General features: G+C 37.6%; 1 protein-coding gene across 3 annotated transcripts in view; it reads right to left on the bottom strand.

Moving 5' to 3' along the window:
* PARVA (parvin alpha) overlaps positions 1-22,280 on the bottom strand; it is a 189,673-nt gene that overhangs the window by 48,293 nt on the left and 119,100 nt on the right. For all 3 annotated transcript variants that reach the window (XR_006297415.1, XR_006297416.1, XM_043580690.1), the window contains exon 5: positions 2,777-2,917. Coding sequence is in view for 1 of the 3 variants with exons in the window: in XM_043580690.1 (XP_043436625.1) it covers positions 2,777-2,917 (141 nt within the window). In the remaining 2 variants the exon portion in view is untranslated. The remainder of the gene's footprint in view (positions 1-2,776; positions 2,918-22,280) is intronic.

Below are 22,280 nucleotides of genomic sequence, written 5' to 3'. Positions count from 1 at the left end.
TTTTATAGCTTTGTAATCATGAAAATTGTTGTGAATAAAGCAAGAAGAAAAGGTAGACCTCCCTAAAGCCCTAGATCAAGAGCCTTGGTAACTCACAGCTGTCCCTGCCATCTTCGTCCTGAGTGGAAAGAGGACACAATGTCTAGGAGCTAGAGAGAATAGCAGAGGGGAGGCACAGAACTTCTCTCCAGGAGTTGGACCCATCACATCCCTTATGGAAGAAACCATTCATGCTTGTAAACAGTCATCACAGGGATCTAGCCGCTGAGAGAATGATCCCTCCGGCCTAGTACTTCATCTGCGTTTTGGAAATCTATCTGACAGGAATAACTCGAGAGAAGCAAAAAGAGACCCAACCTAAGACATTTGACTTGGCCCCGACAGTAGCCAGTAGGCGAGCAAACATCCTAATAGGATCAATGTCAATGTAGGGTTTAAGATCCCTATGGGACTTTCTACCCCGTGAAATAGAAGCAGCCATCAAAAATAATGGCTACCTGGGATAGTGAATACATGGGATAATGAATACTACATGGGAATATAGAAAATCTGATATAATATTAAGAGAAAATAACAAAACACAGGAGTGTGAGTAAACATTTGCATTGATAGGGACAGTAGTGGGCAAAAAATGAAAACAGCCAGACGAGAGTGGCAACACGGGTGATTATTGTACTCATACACATATCCCCATAACAAATGAAGGGTGTGCCTGGGTGGCTCATTCAGTTAAACGTCCGACTTCGGCTCAGGTCATGGTCTCACAGTTCGTGAGTTCGAGCCCCGCGTCGGACTCTGTGCTGACAGCTTGGAGCCTGGAGCCTGGAGCCTGTTTCAGATTCTGTGTCTCCCTCTCTCTGACCCTCCCCCATCACGCTCTGTCTCTGTCTCTCTCTCTCAAAAATAAATAAGCATTAAAAAAAATTTTTTTTAAAGAAATGAAGGTAAACATGAAACAAACAAATCATTAGAAGCCACTAAAGACCATGGTCCTGAAGTGGGTTTAAAAAGTTCCATGCTGGGACGCCTGGATGGTTCAGGATTTTGGCTCAGGTTGTGATCTCGGGGAGATCCAGCCCCACACTTCCTGCTCCATGCTGGGCATGAAGCCTGCTTGAGATTCTCTCTCTCCCTCTGCCCCCCACGCCCCCTTGCTGGTGCAAGTGCTCTGTTTCTCCTTCTCTCTCAAAAAAAAAAAAAAAAATTCCATTCTATCTCAATCTCTCCGAAACTGGGTTCCCTGGTAAGTGAAAAGGTGTTTTGTTGGGAGGGGTGCATGGAGATGGTCCACATTCAGGGAGGAGGAAATAGGTTGAAACAAAACTAAGCAGGGGTCTTTATCAGAGGACTTTAATGCTCACGACTATTGTGGATTTCTGCAAGGTAGATGCAGTTCCCACACTAGTAATCAGGTGCCCTCCCCCCTCCTCCAACACTGTTAGCATTCCTGGCCTTTGGGGCAGCAATCAGGACCCAGGGCATGGCTTCCCCTCTTCCCGGTGTTTCTCTCCATCACACAGAGGTTGCCCTGTTTCAAGCACTGTGTGATGTGCACTCTAAGGTATGATTATGCTGAAGGAGGTACCTGTTGTCTCACTTCCAATGTCAGTTGCTAGAAACTTGCTGAAGAGGTTGGGTCTGGCAGCTACTGGGTCTCTAAGCTGAGGGATACAGATATCCTTTTCCTTTTTTTTTTTTTTTTTTTTTTTTTTTTTTTACTGTTTATTTATTATTGAGAGACAGAGAGAGACACAGCAGGGGAGAGGCAGAGAGAGGGGGAGACACAGAATCCGAGGCAAGCTCCAGGCTCTGAGCTGTCAGCACGGGGCCCGATGCGGGGCTCGAACTCACAAACCGCGAGATCATGACCCGAGCTGAAGTCAGACGCTTAACCCACTGAGCCACCCAGGTGCCCCAAGATTTCCTTTCCTTTCCCAAGTTGGAAAGGTGTTTTTTTGGGGGGAGGGGGAAGGTGTCCATTTTAAGTTGTTTAAACTGGATACGATTTTGTCTAGAACTTAACCCCTTAATACTTAAAAGCAGAGAACACGATCTAAATCATTTTATTAATCTGAATTCATATTTTCATTGATTACAAAGAACAAAACAACTCTGGACTCCCTCTGAGAAATCTGAGGTTGCCACTGGAGTCACTTGATCTGCTGGTTCAAGGCTGATTCTGTTATGGACTCATCATGTCCATATTAGCCTGGCAGGCTCTTAAAGTAGCAAAACAAGCAGTTTATAACTTTTGGAGATATTCAAGCGACACTGGCCGCGCAACCTGAATTTGAAAATCCTGTTCCAGGGCCTGCGATCTCAGCCCCAGACCTTTGCTCCTTCTGGAAAATAAGGGGCTGAGAGGAAGGGCATGGGCTTCAAAACAGAGCCAAGTCCTTGCTCCCCTGCTCCTCAGCTGCCTGAACGTAGGGATTTTGGCTTCTTGAAGCCTCTATGAGCTGGACACGTGGCTTTCTCAAAAGGTTGTACAGGGGCTTAGAAATAGCTCAATCCGTAGCAGTCTCCTCTGCTCTCTAGCTCACGTGAACTTGCTACAAATGGCCTTTCACAGAAAAGCACACTGGCTTTGGACACTTTGTCATTTTCCCAGCAGCACAGAGGATAAGTTCTCTAAAGAAGGGCACGTCTCACTCAATGATAAATGGGTTTGCACCCACCGGGGGCCTGCCAGCGTCCTGGATGGCTTTGTGGGGAAACCCCAGGGTGGGGGCCACAGGGGACATTTAACCGTTCCATCCTTTTTTGTAAAACTCACAGTCCACATTCCACTTGATGCTCCTGGGAGGGAGCTTCAGGGTTTCGTTGACCTTCTCCAGGACGGTCTGCAACTTTTGCTTCTGAGCAATCTCTGACTGGGTGACTTCAGCAACGTTCAGCTTCTCGCTCTCAAGTTTTTCTGGGGTGACAAGGGCGGGGGGAAAGAGAACAGCTGTTATCTCCGGTCACAGACACCCCTAACTCACACGCTCGTTCACTCGCTCCCACAAACACACATGCTCACACGTTCACTCGCTCAGCAAGTGTATACTGAGCACCTGCTCTGTGAGGGACACTGCTCTCCCCGCCTCATCTGATGTGTCACCAGTATCGAGAGAGCTGTGCGAGCTCAGAGTGGGGCATGTAGCCCAGCCTGTCGTACCTGACCTCTTTCCCAGCATTCTGCATTTTTCCTTCTCTTCATCTTTGCCTTCTCCAAGCATACTCTGGGCCCCGACTGGAAAGGCTTGCGTGCCTCCCCTGGCACTCCTCTTCATTCAAGGCATTTTGTATGTGTCATGTGTAGGTATGTGTCACGCTGAATCACATTTATCTGTTTTATTATTTTTTTAATTTAAATTCAAGTTAGTTAACGTACAGCTCAGTCTTGGCTTCAGGAGTAGAACCCAATGATTCCTGTCTTACATGTGACACCCAGTGCTCATCCTAAGGGCCCTCCTTAATGCCTATCACCCATTTAACCCATCCCCCCCCACCTCCCCTCCAGCCACCCTCAGTTTGTTCTCTGTATTTAAGAGTCTCTTATGATTTGCCTCCCTCTGTTTTTATCTTATTTTGCCTTCCCTTCTGCTATGTTCATCTGTTTCGCTTCTTAAATTCCACATATGAGTGAAATCATATGATATCTTTCTATGACTTATTTTGCTTAGCATAATATATTCTAGTTCCATCCATGTTGTTGCAAATGGCAAGATTTCATTCTTTTTCATTGCCAAGTAGTATTCAGTTGTATATACATACACCACATTTTCTTTATCCTTTCATCAATCAGTGGACATTGGGCTCTTTCCATAATTTGGCTATTTTTTTAAAAGTTTATTTATTTGAGAGAGACAGAGACAGTGTGAGTAGGGGAGGTGCAGAGAGAGAGAGAGAGGGAGAGGGAAAGAGACAGAGAGAGACTGAGAGAGAGAGAGAGAGAATCCCAAGCAGTCTCCATACCATCGGTGCAGAGCCTGACGCAGGGGTGAAACTCAGGAAACTGTGAGATCATGACCCGAGCCAAAACCAAGAGTTTGATGCTTAACCGACTGAGCCACCCAGGTGCTCCAATTTGGTTATTGTTGATAGTGCTGCTATAAACATTGGGGTGCGTGTGCCCCTTCGAAACAGCATTTTTGTATCCTTTGGGTAAATACCTAGCAGTGCAATTGCTGGGTAGTAGGGTAGTTCTATTTTTAATTCTTTGAGGAACCTCCACACTGTTTTCCAGAGCAGCTGCACCAGTCTGCAATCCCACCAACAGTGCAAGAGGGTTCCCCTTTCTCCACATCCTCGCCAACACCTATTGTTTCCTGAGTTGTTAATTATAATCTTTCTGACAACTGTGAGGTGTTATCTCATTGTGGTTTTGATTTGTATGTCCCTAATGATGAGGGATGTTGAGCATTTTTTCATGTGTCTGTTAGCCATCTGGATGTCTTCTTTGGAAAAGTGTCTATTCGTGTCTTCTGTCCATTTCTTCACTGGATTATTTGTTTCTGGGGGGCCAGTTTGGTAAGTTCTTTATAGATTTTGGATACTAATCCTCTATCCATATGTCATTTGCAAATATCTTCTCCCATTCCATCGGTTGCCTTTTAGTTTTGTTGATGGTTTCCTTCCCTGTGCTTTTTATCTTGATGAGATCCCAGTAGTTCCTTTCAGCTTTTATTTCCCTTGCCGCCAGAGACATATCTGTTTTAAAAACCTTCTTTCCTTTTATTTATTTATTTTTTTAATGTTTATTTATTTTGGGGACAGAGAGAGACAGAGCATGAATGGGGGAGGGGCAGAGAGAGAGGGAGACACAGAATCAGAAGCAGACTCCAGGCTCCGAGCCATCAGCCCAGAGCCTGACGCGGGGCTCGAACTCACGGATCGCGAGATCGTGACCTGAGCTGAAGTCGGACACTTAACTGACTGAGCCACCCAGGCGCCCCAAGCCTTCTTTCCTTTTAAACCCACTGGAAATGTAACTTATTTGATGTGTCCCATTTCATGAATTTTAGGGCGCACTTTTTTGTTGTTGTTGTTTTTCACTTTTTAACATCCCTGAAATAAGAGTGTCATAAGATGGATGGCATTCTATAATTGTTGTCAGCCAGGTGGAAGACAGGGGTTCTCATTGCTTCCACGTGTGTGCACTGCGTCCTACCTCTTCATAGTGTGGGCACTTCCATACCTTAATAAGCCTAGAAGAACACTTTCAAAAAGTAGGAAATAAAAATTCTAAGGAATTGGTAAGCTTTGAGTAATAGTAATTGACATGATTTTTTCTTTTTCTGAGTGGTACTTATAAAATGGTGTGTTTTAAAATCAATTGTTCTTGCATCCAATGGTATAACTTAATACTTAAAGGTCTACATTTTTATCTGTTAAAGAGAACAGCTTTGAGTTAAATAATGGGAAGTATTACCTGCTGTTGGATTCACCGAATCTACTCTCCACGACCCATTCAAGATTGATAGAACGGACACTCCAAAATATGCTTAAAATGTCTTTTCTCCACATTTTTAAGGAGCACCACACAAAAGAATTAAACCTACAGCAATGGTTTCCCCAATGCTTATAGTATTTCTTTTATTTTTCTGCAGTTATATCTTATCCAGCTCAAATGTGCCTTGGGTAGTTATTTGAAGATGAGATTGTTCATTGGAGAATTTCTGCAGTTTTCTATGGATTTAAGAATTATTTTCGGGGTTGGGGGGAGGGTGCCTGGGTGGCTTATTCGGTTAAGCGTCTGACTTCAGCTCAGGTCATGATCTCATGGTTTGTGGGTGTGAGCCCTGCCTTGGGCTCTGTGCTGACAGCTCAGAGCCTGGAGCCTGCTTCGGATTCTGTGTCTCCCTCTCTTTCTGCCCCTCCCCTGCTCACGCTCTGTCTCTCAAAAATAAATAAACATTAAAAAAAAAAAAAGAATTGTATCTGGGACACTTGGGTGACTCAGTTGGTTGAGCATCTGATTTCAGCTCAGGTCATGATCTTGCAGCTCATGAGTTTGAGCCCCACATGGGGCTCTGAGCCAACATCTCAGAGTCTGAAGCCTGCTTCAGATTCTGTGTCCCAATCTCTCTCTGTCCCTCCACTGCTCATGCTCTTTCTCTCTCTCAAAAATAAATAAACGTTAAAAAAAGAAATTATTTTCTGCACCTGGATAGAATGAGCTCAAGCTATTTTCACCTCGAAGGCCCAAGTATTATCTTTCTCTTCTCTTTAGTTGCTTATAGCCATCATTCTTTTTTTTTAATTTAAGTTTATGTATTTTATTTTTGTGAGAGAAAGAGAGAGATCATGCATAAGTGGGGAAGGGGCGGAGAGAGGGAGAGAGAGCGAGAATCCCAAGCAGCCTCCATGCTGTCCGTGAGCCCGATGTGGGGCTCGATTTCACGAGTGAGATCATGACTTGAGCCAAAATCAACGGTGAGACTCTTAACCGGCTAAGCCATCCAGGTGCCCCAGGGCCATCATTCTTTATTTCTAAATGTCAGGGATTTAATAAGCCTATATTTATTTTTTAAATTTATTTTTATTTTTTTATTAAATATAATTTATTGTCAACTTGGATTCCATACAACACCCAGTGCTCATCCCAACAGGTGCCCTCCTCAATGCCCATCACCCACTTTCCCCTCTCCCCCACCCCCATCAACCCTGAGTTTGTTCTGAGTATTTATGAGTCTCTTAAAGACTTAAAGGGAGGGTTTGCCTCCCTCCCCCTCTGTAACTTCCCCCCCCTTCCCCTCCCCCATGGTCTTCTGTTAAGTTTCTCAGGATCCACATATGAGTGAAAGCATACGGTATCTTTCTCTGCCTGACTTATTGCTCTTAGCATAATACCCTCTAGTTCCATCCACATTGCTGCAAATGGCCAGATTTCATTCTTTCTCATTGCCAAGTAGTATTCCATTGTGTATATAAATCACAATTTCTTTATCCATTCGTCAGTTGATGGACAATTAGGCTCTTTCCATAATTTGGCTATCGTTGAGAGTGCTGCTATAAACATTGGGGTACAAGTGCCCCTATGCATCAGCACTCCTGTATCCCTTGGGTAAATTCCTAGCAGTGCTATTGCTGGGTCATAGGGTAGATCTCTTTTTTTTTTTTTTTTTGAGGAATCTCCACACTGTTTTCCAGAGCAGTAAGCCTATATTTAAATGTCTTCCTCTTGATTGTTCATACTTGAAGAGATCACGTATGCCTTTTCCATTTTTTGGGCTGCAAATTCTTATCTTGGATCCTTTCCTACTGAAGAAATGACAAGTTGTTTGCATCTAATACTGCAATCACAGTTTGGGTAGTTTGGTAGAGGCTGCCTGAAGTGCTCGGTTAAGAAAATTTCTGCAGCTTTATCTTGGCTGAGAGGCAAAGATCACTGGGGATAGTGATGACAGTCTTGGGAGAGGGCTTGGGGAGAGGGAGAGGGGAGGAGACTGCGTACTCGCCTGCCCTGTTTTGTTACATCATGGCTTATAAGTTTTCATATTTATAACCTTCTGCTGACGTTGGACTTCTTAGGTCCCTGAGTCTGTTTATTAGCTCAAAACCTTTTTCTGCACTGTTGTCCATTCTGTTCTCATTTTTTAAAAATTGGATTTTATACATGACCTACTAGAATACTCATTTTTTTCCTGTTTCTGCCAATATTTTTTAATTGCCACAATGCTATTATAATGCCTTCTTAAAATTAAAAAAAAAGTTGTGTATTTTAGCATCTGGCATTATTCAGGAGAAGACTTTCTATGGTTTGTTTATTTCTTTTGCATACTAATTTTTGAGAAAATGTAATTCTGCTTGACTTTTTTTCTACTTTAGTTTTTTTGGGTTGTTTTTATTTTTGCTTTTAATTTTGTTAATTTTTGCTTTTAATTTTATTTTAGGCAATGGTATTGGTATTATGTGGATTTGAGTAGATAGAAGATCTTGAAGCAAACTTTGTTAACAATTTTAGGTGTATTTCTATGCCATGCTCACATACACAATTACACAAACAGAAAGCATTCTCTCATTTTCTCCCTCAATGAAAGTGAGATTACTGTGTATATATTTTTCTGCTACTTGTTTTTCCACCCAAACATATATTATGAATACCTATGTCAATATATATGGATATAACTCATCTTTTGGGTACCTTTTGACCACCTTCACCCACTTTGCCCACCCCCCCCAATCCCCTGCCTCTGGCAGCCACCAATCTGGTCTCTGTATCTATGAGCTTATTTTTTTAAATAAAGATTCAACATATAAGTATGACCATATAGTATTTCACTTAGCATAGTGTCCTCAGAGTCCATCTTTGTTGCTGTAAATGGCAAGACTGCATTATTTTTTTATGGCCAAATAATACTCCACTGTATAAATGTATATTCACTGTATCTTCTTTATCTGTTCATCCATTGATGGACACTTAGGTTGTTTTCATATTTGGCTATTGTAAATAATGCAGTGAACAGAGGAGTGCACATATCTTTCAAGGTAGCATTTTCATTTTCTCTAGGAAAAGCCAGAAGTGGAATCACTGGATCATATGATATTTCCATTTTTAATTAAAAAAATTTTTTTTTCATTTTTAAGAGAGAGAGAGAGAGAATGTATGAGGAAGGACAGAGAGGGAGGGAGACACAGAATCCGAAGCAGATTCCAGGCTCAAGCTGTCAGCACAGAGCCCGACGTGGGGGCTCAAATCCATGAACCGTGAGATCATGACCCAAGCTGAAGTTGGATGCTTAACCAACTAAGCCACCCAGGCGCCCCGTCCATTTTCAGTTTTTTAAAGAACCCCCATACTGTTTTCCATAGTGGCTGCACCAATTTACATTCTTACCAACAGATCACAAGGGTTCCCTTTTTTCCATTTCTTGCCAGTTTTGGTTATTTCTTGTCATTCTGATACTAGCCAATTCTGACTGGTGTGAGGTAATCTCTCATTGTGGTTTTGGTTTGCATTTCCCTGATGATAACTGATGTTGAGCATATTTTCATGTGTCTGTTGGCAATCTGAGTGTCGTCTTTGGAAAAGTGTCCATTGAGATCTGTGCGTTTTTTAATTGTATTTTTTTATTTTCTTTGTGTCCTTTTCTTTCTTTCTTTCTTTCTTTCTTTCTTTCTTTCTTTCTTTCTTTCTTTCTTTCTTTCTTTCTGCTATTCAGTTTCATGAGTTCTTTATATATATTGGATATTAACCTCTTATCAGATATATGATTTGCACATATTTCCAAATCCCCATTTGGTGGGTTGCCTTTTCATTTTGTTACATCATTTCAGGTCTTATGTTCAAGTCCTTAACCCATTTTGAGTTAGTGTTTGCATATGTTGTAAGATAGTGGTTCACTTTCAGTCTTTTGCATGTGGCTGTCCAGTTTTCCCAACAACACTTACTGCAGAAGCTGTATATTCTTGGGTCCTTTGTCTTAAATTAATTGGCTCTATATGTGTGGCTTTATTTCTGGGCTCTCTATTCTGTTCCATTAACATATGTATCTGTTTTTATGCTCTACCATAATGTTTTGACTACTAGAGCTTTGTAATATAGTTTGAAATCAGGGAGCATGATGCCTCCAGCTTAGTCTTCTTTTTCTTAAGAAAAAAAATTTTTTAAATGTTTATTTCTGTTTAAGAGAGAAACAAAACTCTCATGCTTAGAGCATGAGCAGGGGAGGAGCAGAGACAGAGGGAGACACAGAATCCAAATCAGGCTCCAGGCTCTGAGCTGTCAGCACAGAGCCTGATGTGGAGCTTGAACCCAGGAACTGTGAGATCATGACCTGAGCCAAAGTCAGATGCTCAGCTGACTGAGCCACTGAGGTACCCCTTAGTCTTCTGTTTCAAGATTGCTTTGGCTATTTGAGGTCTTGTGTGATTCCTTACAAACTTTAGGATCCTTTTTCCATTTTTTTTTTCTGTGCAATGTGTCTTTATTTTTATTTTTCATTTGTGCATAATTGACACAAAATGTTACATTAGTTTGAAGTGTACACCATAGTGATTCAACAAGTCTATACATGATGCTATGTTCACTACAAGTGTAGCTACCATTTGTCTTGACACATCATCACTTGTTACAACATCACTGACTATATTCCTTATGCTGTATCTTTCATTCTGTGACTTATAACTGGAAGCCAATTTCTCCCACTCCAATATTTCTGTGAAAACTACCATTAGCAACTTAATAGGGATTGTCTTGAATCTGTAGATTGCTTAGGGTAGAAGAATATTTAGCAATATTCTTCTAATTCATGAGCACAGAGGGTCTTTCACTCCTTGTGGGACTGTTTTCTTAATTTCTCTTTCTGATAGTTTGTTTAATTAGTGTATAGAAATACAACAAATTTTTGTATATTGATTTTGTACCTGTGACTTTACTGAATTTGTTTACTAGTTCTAACAGGTTTTTTTTTTTTTTTTTTTGGTGGAGTCTTTTGGGTTTTCTTGATATATATATATATATATATACACACACACACACACACACACGTATATATATAGTTATATATAATATATATTGTTATATATTATATAGTATATGTATTATATGTATTATATATTATATGTATATATACATATATGTGTTATTATGTATATGTATATATGTATATATGTATACATTATATGTATATGTATATATTATATGTATATATTATATATTATATGTATGTTATATGTATATTATATGTATATTATATGTATATATATATAATGTGTGTATATATATATATATATATATATATATATATAGTGACAGTTTTACTTCTTCCTTGCCAATTTGAATGCCTTTGATTTCTTTTTCTTGTCTAATTGTTATGGCTAGGAATTCCAATTCTTTGTTGAATAAAAGTGGCTAAAGTGGGCATCCTTGTCTTGTTCCTTAGAGGAAAAGATTTCAGCTTTTCACCATTGGGTATGTAGGCTTGTCATATAGATCCTTTATTATGTCGAGATATGTTTTCTCTGTACCCATTCTATTGAGAATTTTTATCATGAATGGATGTATAATTTTGTCAAATGCTTTTTCTGCATCTATTGAGATGATCATGTGGTTTTTATCCTTCATTTTGTTAATGGGCATATCACACCGATTGATTTGTGGGTGTGAAACCATTCTTGCATCCTTGAAACAAATCCCAGTTGATCATGGCGCATGATCCTTTTAATGTATTGTTGAATTCACTTTGTTAACATTTTGTTGAGGATTTTTGTATCTGTGTTCATTAGGGATAATGTAGTTTTCCTTGTGACATCCCTGTCTGGTTTTAGTAGCTGGTTTTGTAAAATGAGTCTGGAAGTTTTTCTTCCTCTTCTCTATTTTGGAAGAGTTTAAGGATTGGTAGTAATTTTTCTTTAAATGTTTGGTAGAATTCACCAGTGAAGTCATCTGGTCCTGGACTTTTGTTTATTGGGGAGTTTTTGATTACTGATTCAATCTACTTACTAATAATCAGTTTGTCCAGATTTTCTATTTCTTCATGATTCTGTCTTGGTAGGTTGCACATTTCCTGGAATTTATCAATTTCTCCTAGGTTGCCCAATTTTGGTGTGTAATTGTTCACAGTAGTCTCTTATGATTCTTTGTATTTCTGTAGTACAAGTTGTAATAACTCCCCTTTCATTTCTGATTTTATTTGAGTCCTGTATCTGTAAGTCTAGCTAAAGGTTTGTTGATTCTGTTTATCTTTTCAAAAAACCAGCTCTTAGTTTCATTGATCTTTTCTATTATCTTTTTAGTTTCTAAATATGTCCCAAATATCTCACTCAAACACATATTATGAGTATCTTTCTACATCAGTACATATCGATACAACTCATTCTTTTAAAAAATCTACGTATTAATACATTATAGGACTTAGAACTTATTCAACTATTCCTCTGTAGATATATAGTCAGGTTATAAGCCACCTTTTTCCTATTTGTATTAAAGTTTCAATAAACATCGTGTGTGTGTGTGTGTGTTACCAACTGATCATTGCTGGTAACAAGAAAAGCTTGTTGTCTTAAACATTTTCTTCTTAAATATAGTCATCTTATCAAATCTCCTTATTAGTTCTATTATTGTTTCTTTGAGTCTTTAGCATTCTCTGGGTATGAAAATAAGGTAAAACATAGTTATCTCTATTTTGTAAGCTTGTATCACTTATTTCAATTTTATGATATTTTATTTTATTTTTCATTTATATGACATTTTAAAAGAGATTTGAGAACCTCTTTCTGCTATTTCTACCCCTATTTATTTACCCCTATTTATTTTTGAAATATTCAACCCTCAAAATTTAACAGATCCACTCAAATATTCCTGTAGTTAAATAGTAATTTCACTCATTGTTATTAAGTATTTAAAGATAATTTCTTTCTCAAGACTCCTGGTTCCCTCTTTTGCTCTTTATTATTAGGCTAACTTCCACGAAAACTTCCTATTGCTCAAATTTTATTCTTCCACGAAATTGTTCCTTTTATGTTTCTATAGTTCTGCAAATTGTTCATCATTAGTTTAACTTGTTATAAAGTAACAGGAATGATTTTGAAATAGGATGCTATTTAGAAAATTTTCTCAGGATTATTTTGTGAATCTTTCTCTTGTTTTTTGAGTTTAGCATCCAAGTGTGCTTTTGGAGTGATTATTTTTAGAAAACAATGAAATAGTATTCACAAGTTCTCAAGTATCAAGACAGGGAAGAATAAACTCAATTACTCTGAATGGTAGAAAAACTGGGATATTCTAACACACACACACACACACACACACACACACACACACACAGTTACTGTATAGATCATACTATGTTAACGTCAACATCCTTCAGAGAATTTGAGTACAGAAAATACTCTTTCCAGTAGGAGTGATTCCTGAGTTATTAGATTTGTATTTCCAAATATATGGAGAGGCTTTGTTAGAAAAAATTTTTTTATCATACCATGGTTAGAGAACTTGGTCTGTATAATAATTTGTTGAGACCTACTTTATTTGACAGTCACTTTTTAAGTGTTCCATGTGCAGTTGAAAGGAAAGAATACTCTAGTTTTGGGGCATGGCTGGTTAACTACTTCCTCCAAATCTTCTTTATCCTTTTGAAATTTTCTTAATGTGTTCATAAACAAAATATGTTAAAAATCTAACACTGTGAGGGCAGATTTATCAAGTGTTTGTAATTCTGATTGTCATTTTCAGTTTTTATATAATGATGCATAAAAGTACATTTAGGTTTAAAATGGCTGTATTTTCCTAGTAGGTTTAGTCTCCTCAATATATACTCTCCGTAGTAATGCTTAGTGCCTTGAAGTCTGTTTTGTCAAATATTAAAACAGTTACTCCAGCTTTCTTTTAATTAGTGTTTGTGTAGCGTATGTAATTTTTCCCATTCTTTAAATGTTTTGTTTTTGTTTTTTGGTTTTTTTTTTGAAGGAGAGAGACAGAGCATGAGTGGGGGAGGAGCAGAGAGAGAGGGAGACACAGAATCCGAAGCAGGCTCCCGGCTCTGAGCTGTCAGCACAGAGCCCTAGCGGGGCTCGAACTCACAAACCGCGAGATCATGACCTGAGTCAAAGTGAGACGCTCAACCAACTGAGCCACCCAGGTGCCCCATTTTTTCCCACTCTTTAAACTGTTCTTTGCCCTCATAAATTATGAGTGTCTCTTGTAAATAGCATGTAGCAAGATGTTGTTGGGCTATCTAGTCTGACAATCCTTGTCTTTTATTTTTTATTATTTTTTTAAATATGAAATTTATTGTCAAATTGGTTTCCATTACAACTCCCAGTGCTCATTCCAACAGGTGCCCTCCTCAATGCCCATCACCCACTTTCCCCTCCCTCCCACCCCCCATCAACCCTCAGTTTATTCTCAGTTTTTAACAGTCTCTTATGGTTTGGCTCCCTCCCTCCCTTTTTTTTTTTCCCCTTCCCCTCCCCCATGGTCTTCTGTTAAGTTTTTCAGGATCCACATAAGAGTGAAAACATATGGTATCTGTCTTTCTCTGTATGACTCATTTCACTTAGCATAACACTCTCCAGTTCCATCCATGTTGCTACAAAAGGCCATATTTCATTCTTTCTCATTGCCAAGTAGTATTCCCTTGTATATATAAACCACAATTTCTTTATCCATTCATCAGTTGATGGACATTTAAGCTCTTTCCCTAATTTGGCTATTGTTGAAAGTGCTGCTATAAACATTGGGGTACAAGTGCCCCTATGCATCAGCATTCCTGTATCCCTTGGGTAAATTCCTAGCAGTGCTATTGCTGGGTCATAGGGTAGATGTATTTTTAATTTTTTGAGGAACCTCCACACTGTTTTCCAGAGCGGCTGCACCAGTTTGCCTTCCCACCAACAGTTCAAGAGGGTTCCCGTTTCTCCACATCCTCTCCAGCATCTATAGTCTCCTGATTTGTTCATTTTAACCACTCTGACTGGCATGAAGTGATATCTCAGTTTGGTTTTGATTTGTGTTTCCCTGATGAGGAGCGACGTTGAGTATCTTTTCATGTGCCTGTTGGCCATCTGGATGTCTTCTTTAGAGAAGTGTCTATTCATGTCTTCTGCCCATTTCTTCACTGGATTATTTGTTTTTTGGGTGTGGATTTGGTGAGTTTTTTATAGATTTGGGATACTAGCCCTTTGTCTGATATGTCATTTGCAAATATCTTTTCCCATTTCATTGGTTTCTTTTAGTTTTGTTGATTGTTTCCTTTGCAGTGTGGAAGCTTTTTACCTTCATGAGGCCCCAATAGTTGGGACCTCATGAAAATCCTTGTCTTTTAAATGGATACAGTCAATTTATATTGACTGGGTTCATCAGTATACTTGGATTCACTTGCACCAACTTATTTTCAACTTCCTAATATTCTGCTTTTCTGGTTCTTATCCACCCTTCCATCCTTGCCTTCTTCTGGAATAAGGTTTTTATCTCTCTCATTTCATTTTTTTCCCCCATTACTAGTAGGGAGGTTGTATACTTTGTTTTACTATTTTAGTGGCCACCCTAAAAAATTTATCATGTGTATTTAACTTAATAGAGTATTAAGTTAATTAGTATCTTTATCCACATACTAAATAATACAGGATGTCAGCATACTTTGACTCTTCTCATGCTCTTCCTGACTTAAATGCTATAATTTGTCTGGGATTCTATCTTAACTTTTTAAATCAACAAATTAGAAATTATTGTGATTCTTTTATATTCATTTAATTATTGCTTCAATCTACCTACCTTGGTGATTTTTTATTATCATAGGCAAAGGATTTTCATTTTGTTAAAAAAATTGTTTTGAGTCCAGTTCAGACAATGTTCCATTAGTTTCAGGTGTACAACATAGTGATTCAACATCTCTATACATTATGCTGTGCTCACCACAAGTATAGCTACCACCTGTCATCATACAGAGCTATTATAATATCACTGACTTTATTCCCTATACTCTACATTTTATTCCCATGACTTATTCATTCTATAAGCGGAAAGCTATGTCTCCCATTCCCTTCTGTGCATTTTGTCTATCCTCTACCCCTTCCTTCTGGCAACCATAAGTTTGTTCTCTGTATTTTTAGGTATGATTCTGCTTTTTGTTTATTCATTTGTCATGTTTTTTTTACATTCCACATGAATGAAATCATATGATATTTGGCTTTCTCAGTCTGACTTATTTCACTTAGCATAATACCCTCTAGGCCCATCCATACTGTCACAAATAGCAAGATCTCATCATTTTCCATGGCTAATATGCCATTATATAAAAAATATAAATAATAAATATAAATATATGTGCCATTTCTTTCATTCATCTATCAGTAGACGCTTGGGTTGCTTCCATATCTTGGCTATTATAAATAATACTGCAATAAACATTGGGGTGCATATATCTTCAAATTAGTGTTTTTGTTTTCTTTAGGTAAATAGTAGTGAAATTATTGGATGATAGCATATTTCTGTTTTTAATTAAAAACATATTTATTGAGAGAGAGACAGAGCATGAATGGGGGAAGGACAAAGAGAGAGCATGGTGGGGAGAGAATCCTAAGCAAGCTCTGTGCTCTCAGCACAGAGCCCCACATGGGACTCGATTCCACGAACTGCGAGATCATGAACTAAGCCAAAATCAAGCGCTGGTCGCTTAACTGACTGAGCCACTCAGGTGCCCCTCTGTTTTTAATTTTTTGAGGAACCTCCAAACTGTTTTCCACAGTGGCTGCAGCAATTTGCATTCCCGCCAACAGTGCACAAGGGTTCTCTTTCCTCTGTATCCTCACCAACACTTGTTATTTGTCTTTTTTATTTCAGTCATTCTCCCTGTTGTAAGATGATTTCTCATTGTGGTTTTTATTTGCATTTTCCTGATGTTGAGCACCTTTTCATGTGTCTGTTGACCATCTGTATGTCTTCTTTGGAAAAATGTCTTTTCAGGTCCTCTGCCCATTTTTAATTGAATTATTTGCTTTTTTTGTCACTGAGTTGTATAAGTTCTTTATATACTTTGGATATTAACCCCTCATCAGATATATCATTAAAATTTTTAAAATATTTTTGAGAGAGCGAGCGAGAGAGCGAGAGCGCAAATGGGGGAGGGGCAGAGAGACAGGGAGACACAGAAACTGAAGCAGGCTTTAGGCTCTGAACTGTCAGCACAGAGACTGATGTGGGGCTTGAACCGACAAACTATGACATCATGACCTGGGCTGAAGTTAAACACTTAACTGACCGATCCACCCAGGTGCCCCCAGATATATCATTTTTAACCTACCATTCAGTAGGTTGCCTTTTCATTTTTTTGATTACTGATGTTGAGCACCTTTTCATGTGTCTGTAAGCTACCTGTATGTCTTTGGAAAAATGTCTATTCAGGTCTTCTGCTCATTTTTAAATCAGATTAATTATATTTTTTTTGTGTTGAGTTGTAGAAGTTCTTTATATATTTTGGATATTATCCCCTTATCAGATATGTCATTTGCAAATATCTTCTCCCACTTGGTGGGTTGCCTTTTGTTTCCTTTGCCTGAGGAGACATTTCCACAAAAATGTTGCTAAGGCTGATGTCAAAGAAATTACTATGTTTTTTAAAATTAAGTTTTTAATTTTACTTCTAGTATAGTTCACATGCTGTGTTATATTAGTTTCAGGTGTATAATAGAGTGATTCAACAATTCTATACATTAGTCACTGCTCATCATGATAAGTGTACTCTTTAATCCCCATCAACTATTTCACCCAGTCCCCCACCCACTTACCCTCTGGTAACCTTCAGTTTGTTCTCTACAGTTAAGAGTCTGTTTCTTGGTCTATTTCCTTTGTTCATTTGTTTCATTTCTTAAATTCCACATACCAATGAAATCATATGGTATTTGTCTTTCTCTGTCTAATTTAGCTAAGTACTGTTCTCTCTAGTTCTATCCATGTTGTTCCAAATGGCAAGATTTCATTCTTTTTTATGGTTGAATAATATTCCATTGTATATACACATACCACATCTTCTTTATCCATTCATCTATCGGTGGACATTTGGGCAGCTTCCATAATCTGCCTATTGTAAATAATGCTGCAATAAACATAGGCATGGAAGTATGCCTTTGAATTAGTGTTTTTGTATCTTTTGGATAAATACCCAGTAGTGTGATTACTGGATCAAAGGGTAGTTCTATTTGTAACTTTTTGAGGAAGTTTTCCTACCAACAGTGTATGAGGGTTCCTATTCCTCCACATTCTCACCAACACTTGTTTGTTTGCTTGTTTGTTTTAGTGTTTATTTAAATTTCAGTGAGTTAACATACAGTGTAATATTCATTTCAGGTGTACAATTTAGAGATGCAACACTTACATTCAATACTGAGTGCTCCTCACAACAAATGCACTCCTTTATCCTCATCACTTATTTAACCCATCCCTCCATCCACCTCCCCTCTGGTAACCATCAGTTTGTTCTCTATAATTAAGAATCTGTTTCTTGGTTTGCCTCTCTTTTTCCCTCTAATCATTTGTTTCATTCCTTAAATTCTACATATGAGTGAAATCATATGGTATTTGTCTTTCTCTGAGTTATTTCACTTAGCATTATACTTTCTAGCTCCATCCACGTTGCTGCAAATAGCAAATTTTCATTCTTTTTTATGGCTGAATAACACTCTATTGGATATATATGCCACATCTTCTTTATCCACTCATCAATCAATGGATACTTGGGCTGCTTCCATACCTTGGCTATTGTGAATAATGCTACTATAAACATTGAGGTGCATGTATCCCTCTAAATTAGTGTTTTTGTATTCTTTGGGTATATACTCAGGAGTGCAACTGCTGGTTCGTAGGGTAGTTCTATTTTTAACTTTTTGAGGAAACTCCATACTGTTTTTGAGAGTGGCCGTATCAGTTTGCACTCCCACCAACAGTGTATGAGGGTTCCTGTTTCTCCACATCCTTGCCAACAATTGCTGTTTCTTGTGTTTCTGATTTTAGCCATTCTAACAGGTGTGAGGTGATATTTCATTGTCGTTTTGATTTGCATTTCCCTGATAAATGATAATGAGCATGTTTTCATGTATCTGTTGGCCATGTGCATGTCTTCTATAGAGAAATGTTTGTGTCTTCTACCCATCTGTAAGTTGGATTATTATTATTTTGGGGGGGGGGTGTGGAGTTGCTGAGTTCATTATATATTTTACATATCTTTACTTTGGATACAACCTTTTATCAGATATGTCATTTGCAAATATCTTCTCCCATTTTGTAGGATGCCTTTTAGTTTTGTTGATTGTTTCCTTCTCTGTACAAAGATTTTCATTTTGATGTAGTCCCAATCATTTATTTTTGCTTTTGTTTCCCTTGCCTCAGGCAACCTATCAGATAAAAGTGACAATGACTGATGTCAGAGAAATTACTCCCTGTACTCTCTTCTAGAATTCTTATGGTTTCAAGTTTCATATTTAGGTCTTTAATCCATTTTGAGTTTATTTTTGTGTATGGAGTAAGAAAGTGGTCCAGTCATTCTTTTCCATGTTGTTGTGCAGTTTTCCCAAAACTGTTTGTTGAAGAGACTATCTTTTTCCCATTGGATATTCTTTCCTGCTTTGTTGAAGATTAACTGACCATGTATTTGTGGATCTATTTCTGGACTTTCTATTCTGTTCCATTAGCTATGTATCTATTTTTGTGCCAGTGCCATAGTGTTTTGGTTGCTGCAGCTTTGTAATATAACTTGAAATATGGAATTGTGATCTCTCCAATTGTGTTTTTCTTTTTCAAGATTGCTTCAGCTATTCTGGGTCTTTTGTACTTCCATACACATCTTAGGATTGTTTGTTCTAATTTCTATGGAAAATGTTGGTATTTTGATAGGGATCACATTAAATCTATAGATTCTTTGGGTAGCATAGATATTTTAACAATATTTGTTCTTCCAATCCACAAGCATGGAATGTGTTTCCATTTCTTTGTGTCGTATTCAACTTCTTTCATCAATGTTTTATGGTTTTCAAAGAACAGGTCTTTCATCTCCTTGATTAAATTTATTCCTAGGTATTTTATTCTTTTTGTAAATGGGATTGTTTTCTTAATTTCTCTTTCTGTTGCTTCATTTTTAGTGTATGGAAATGCAACAGATTTCTGTGCATTGATTTTGTATCCTGTGACTTTATTAAATTTATTTATCAGTTCTGGTATCTTTCTGGTGGAGTTTTTAGGGGCTTCTATATATATAGTATCATGTCATCTGCAAATAGGGAAAATTTGACTTCTTTCTTGCCAGTTTGGATGCCTTTTATTTCTTTTTGTTTTCTGATTGCTATGGCTAGGACTTCTCGTACTGTGTTGAATACAAGTGGTGAGAATAAACATCTTTGTCTTGTTCCTGACCTTAGGAGAAAAGCTCTCAGTATTTCCCCACTGAGTATGTTTGCTTTTGTTTTTTTGTATAAGGCCTTTATTATGTTGAGGTATGTTTCCTCTAGATCCACTTTGTTGAGGGTTTTCATCATGGATGAATGGATGTTGTACTTTGGTCAAACATTTCTTCTGCTTCTATTGAAATGATCATATGGTTTTTATCCTTTCTCTTATTGATGGGATGTATCATACTGATTGATTTGCAAATATTGAACCACCCTTGCATCACTTGATTGCAGTGAATTATTTTTTTCATACATTGTTAGATTCAGTTTGCTAGTATTTTGTTGAGGATTTTGCATCTATGTTCATCAGAGATATTGGCCTGCACTTCTCTCTCTCTCTCTTTTGTTGGTGTCTTTATCTGGTTTTGGTATCAGGGTAATGCTGGTCTCATAGAATGGATTTGGTAATTTTCCGTCCTCTTTTATTTTTTGGAATAGTTTGAGAAGAAAAAGGATTCACTCTTTAAATGTTTGGTAGAATTGCCCATGAATCTATCCAGTCCTGGACTTTTGTTTGTAAGTTTTTTGATTACTAATTCAATTTCATTGCTAGTGATTAGTCTGTTCAAATTTTCTATTTCTTTCTGCTTCAGTTTTGGGAGGTTAAATGTTTCTAGGAATTTTTCCATTTCTTCTAAATTGTCCAATTTGTTGACACAAATTTTCATAATATTCTCTTAAACTCCTTCGTATTTCTGGGCTGTCTTATTATTTCTCCTCTTTCATTTATGATTTTGTTTGAGTCCTTTCTTTCTTTTTCGCTTTTTGATGAGTCTGGCTAAAGGTTTATCAATTTTGTTGATAAAACTAGTTCCTGGTTTCATTGATCTGTTCTATTTTTTTGTTTGTTTGCTTTAGTTTCAATATCATTTATTTCTGCTCTAATCTTCAATATTTCCCTTTTACTGCTGATTTGGGGTTTATTCTTTTTCTTTTTCTAGCTCCTTTATATGTGAGGTTAGGTCATTTATTTAAGTTTTTCTTGCTTTTGAGGTAGGCCTATATTATTGCATCTGAAACATTTTATACCACAGTGTTTTCATTTTCACTTTCCCATGTGATTTTTTATTTCATCTTTGATTTCTTGGTTGACCCATTCATTGTTTAGTAGCATGTTATTTAACCTCCATGTATTTGTGGTCTTTCCAGATTGTTTTCTTGTGGTTGCTTTCTAAGTCAGAAAAGATGCATGATTTGTTGAGACTTCTTTTTTGGCCTAATTAATATGTGATCTATTCTAGAGAATGTTCCAGGTATACTTGAAAACAATGTGCATTCTGTGCTTTTGGGATGGAATGTTCTGAATACATTGGTTAAATCCATCTGGCCCAGGGTGTCATTCAAAGCTATTGTTTCCTTGTTGATTTTCTGTTTGGATGATCTGTCCATTGATGAGAGTGAGGTGTTAAAGTCTCCTATTATATTGTATTACTATTGATTACTTCCTTTATGTTCGTTACTGTTTTATGTATTTGGGTGCAAAATATTTACAATTTTTGTATCTTCTTGTTGGATTTTCCCCTTTATTGTTACATAATGTCTTTTTTTGTCTCTTGTGATAGTCTTTGTTATACAATCTACTTTGGCCAATATAAGTATTGCTACCCTGGCTTTTTCTGACATCCATTTGCGTGAAAAATCTTTCTTCAACCCCTCACTTTCAATCTGCAGATGTCTTTAGGTCTTAAATGAGTCTCTTGTAGGGAGCATATAGATGGGTCCCTTTTAAAATTTGCTCTGTCGCCCTATATCTTTTGAGTGAAGCATTCAGTCTATTTACATTCAAAGTAATTATTGATAGAATGTTTTTATTATAATTTTGTTTGTGGTTATTTTTCTAGTTTTTCTTTGATCCTTTCTTGTTCTCTTTCATGGTTTATTGGCTTTCTTTACTGACATGGATTCCTTTTTCTTTATTCTTTGCATATTTATTACTGGTTTTTTATTCATGGTTACCATTAGGTTTATATAACATCTTCTGCATATAGCAGTCTGTATTAAGTTGATGGTTGCTTAACTTTGGACCCATTCTTTACTCCCCCACCCCCACTTTACATATATAGTGTCATATTTTACATCCTTTTGTGAATCCCTTGATTGATTTTTACAGATATCCTTATTTTTACTGCTTTTATATTTCCTACTTTTCATACTCTCACAGTCTTCCCTTTCTACTCAAAGAGTACTCTTTAAAATTTTCTTACAGGGCTGGTTTAGTGGTCATGAACTCTTTTAGTTTTTGTTTTTCCAAGAACTCTTGGTCTCTCCTGTTCTGAATGATAGCCTTGCTGGATAGAGTATTCTTGGATGCAGACTGTTCCCTTTCAGCACTCTGAATGTATCATGCCACTCCCTTCTGGCCTGTAAAGTTTCTGCTGAAAAATCTGCTGATAGCCTTATGGGGCTTTCCCTGT

Source organism: Prionailurus bengalensis, chromosome D1, assembly GCF_016509475.1.
Source record: "Prionailurus bengalensis isolate Pbe53 chromosome D1, Fcat_Pben_1.1_paternal_pri, whole genome shotgun sequence".
In the NCBI taxonomy this organism is placed as follows: domain Eukaryota; kingdom Metazoa; phylum Chordata; class Mammalia; order Carnivora; family Felidae; genus Prionailurus; species Prionailurus bengalensis.
This window is presented reverse-complemented; position numbering and strand designations above follow the sequence as displayed.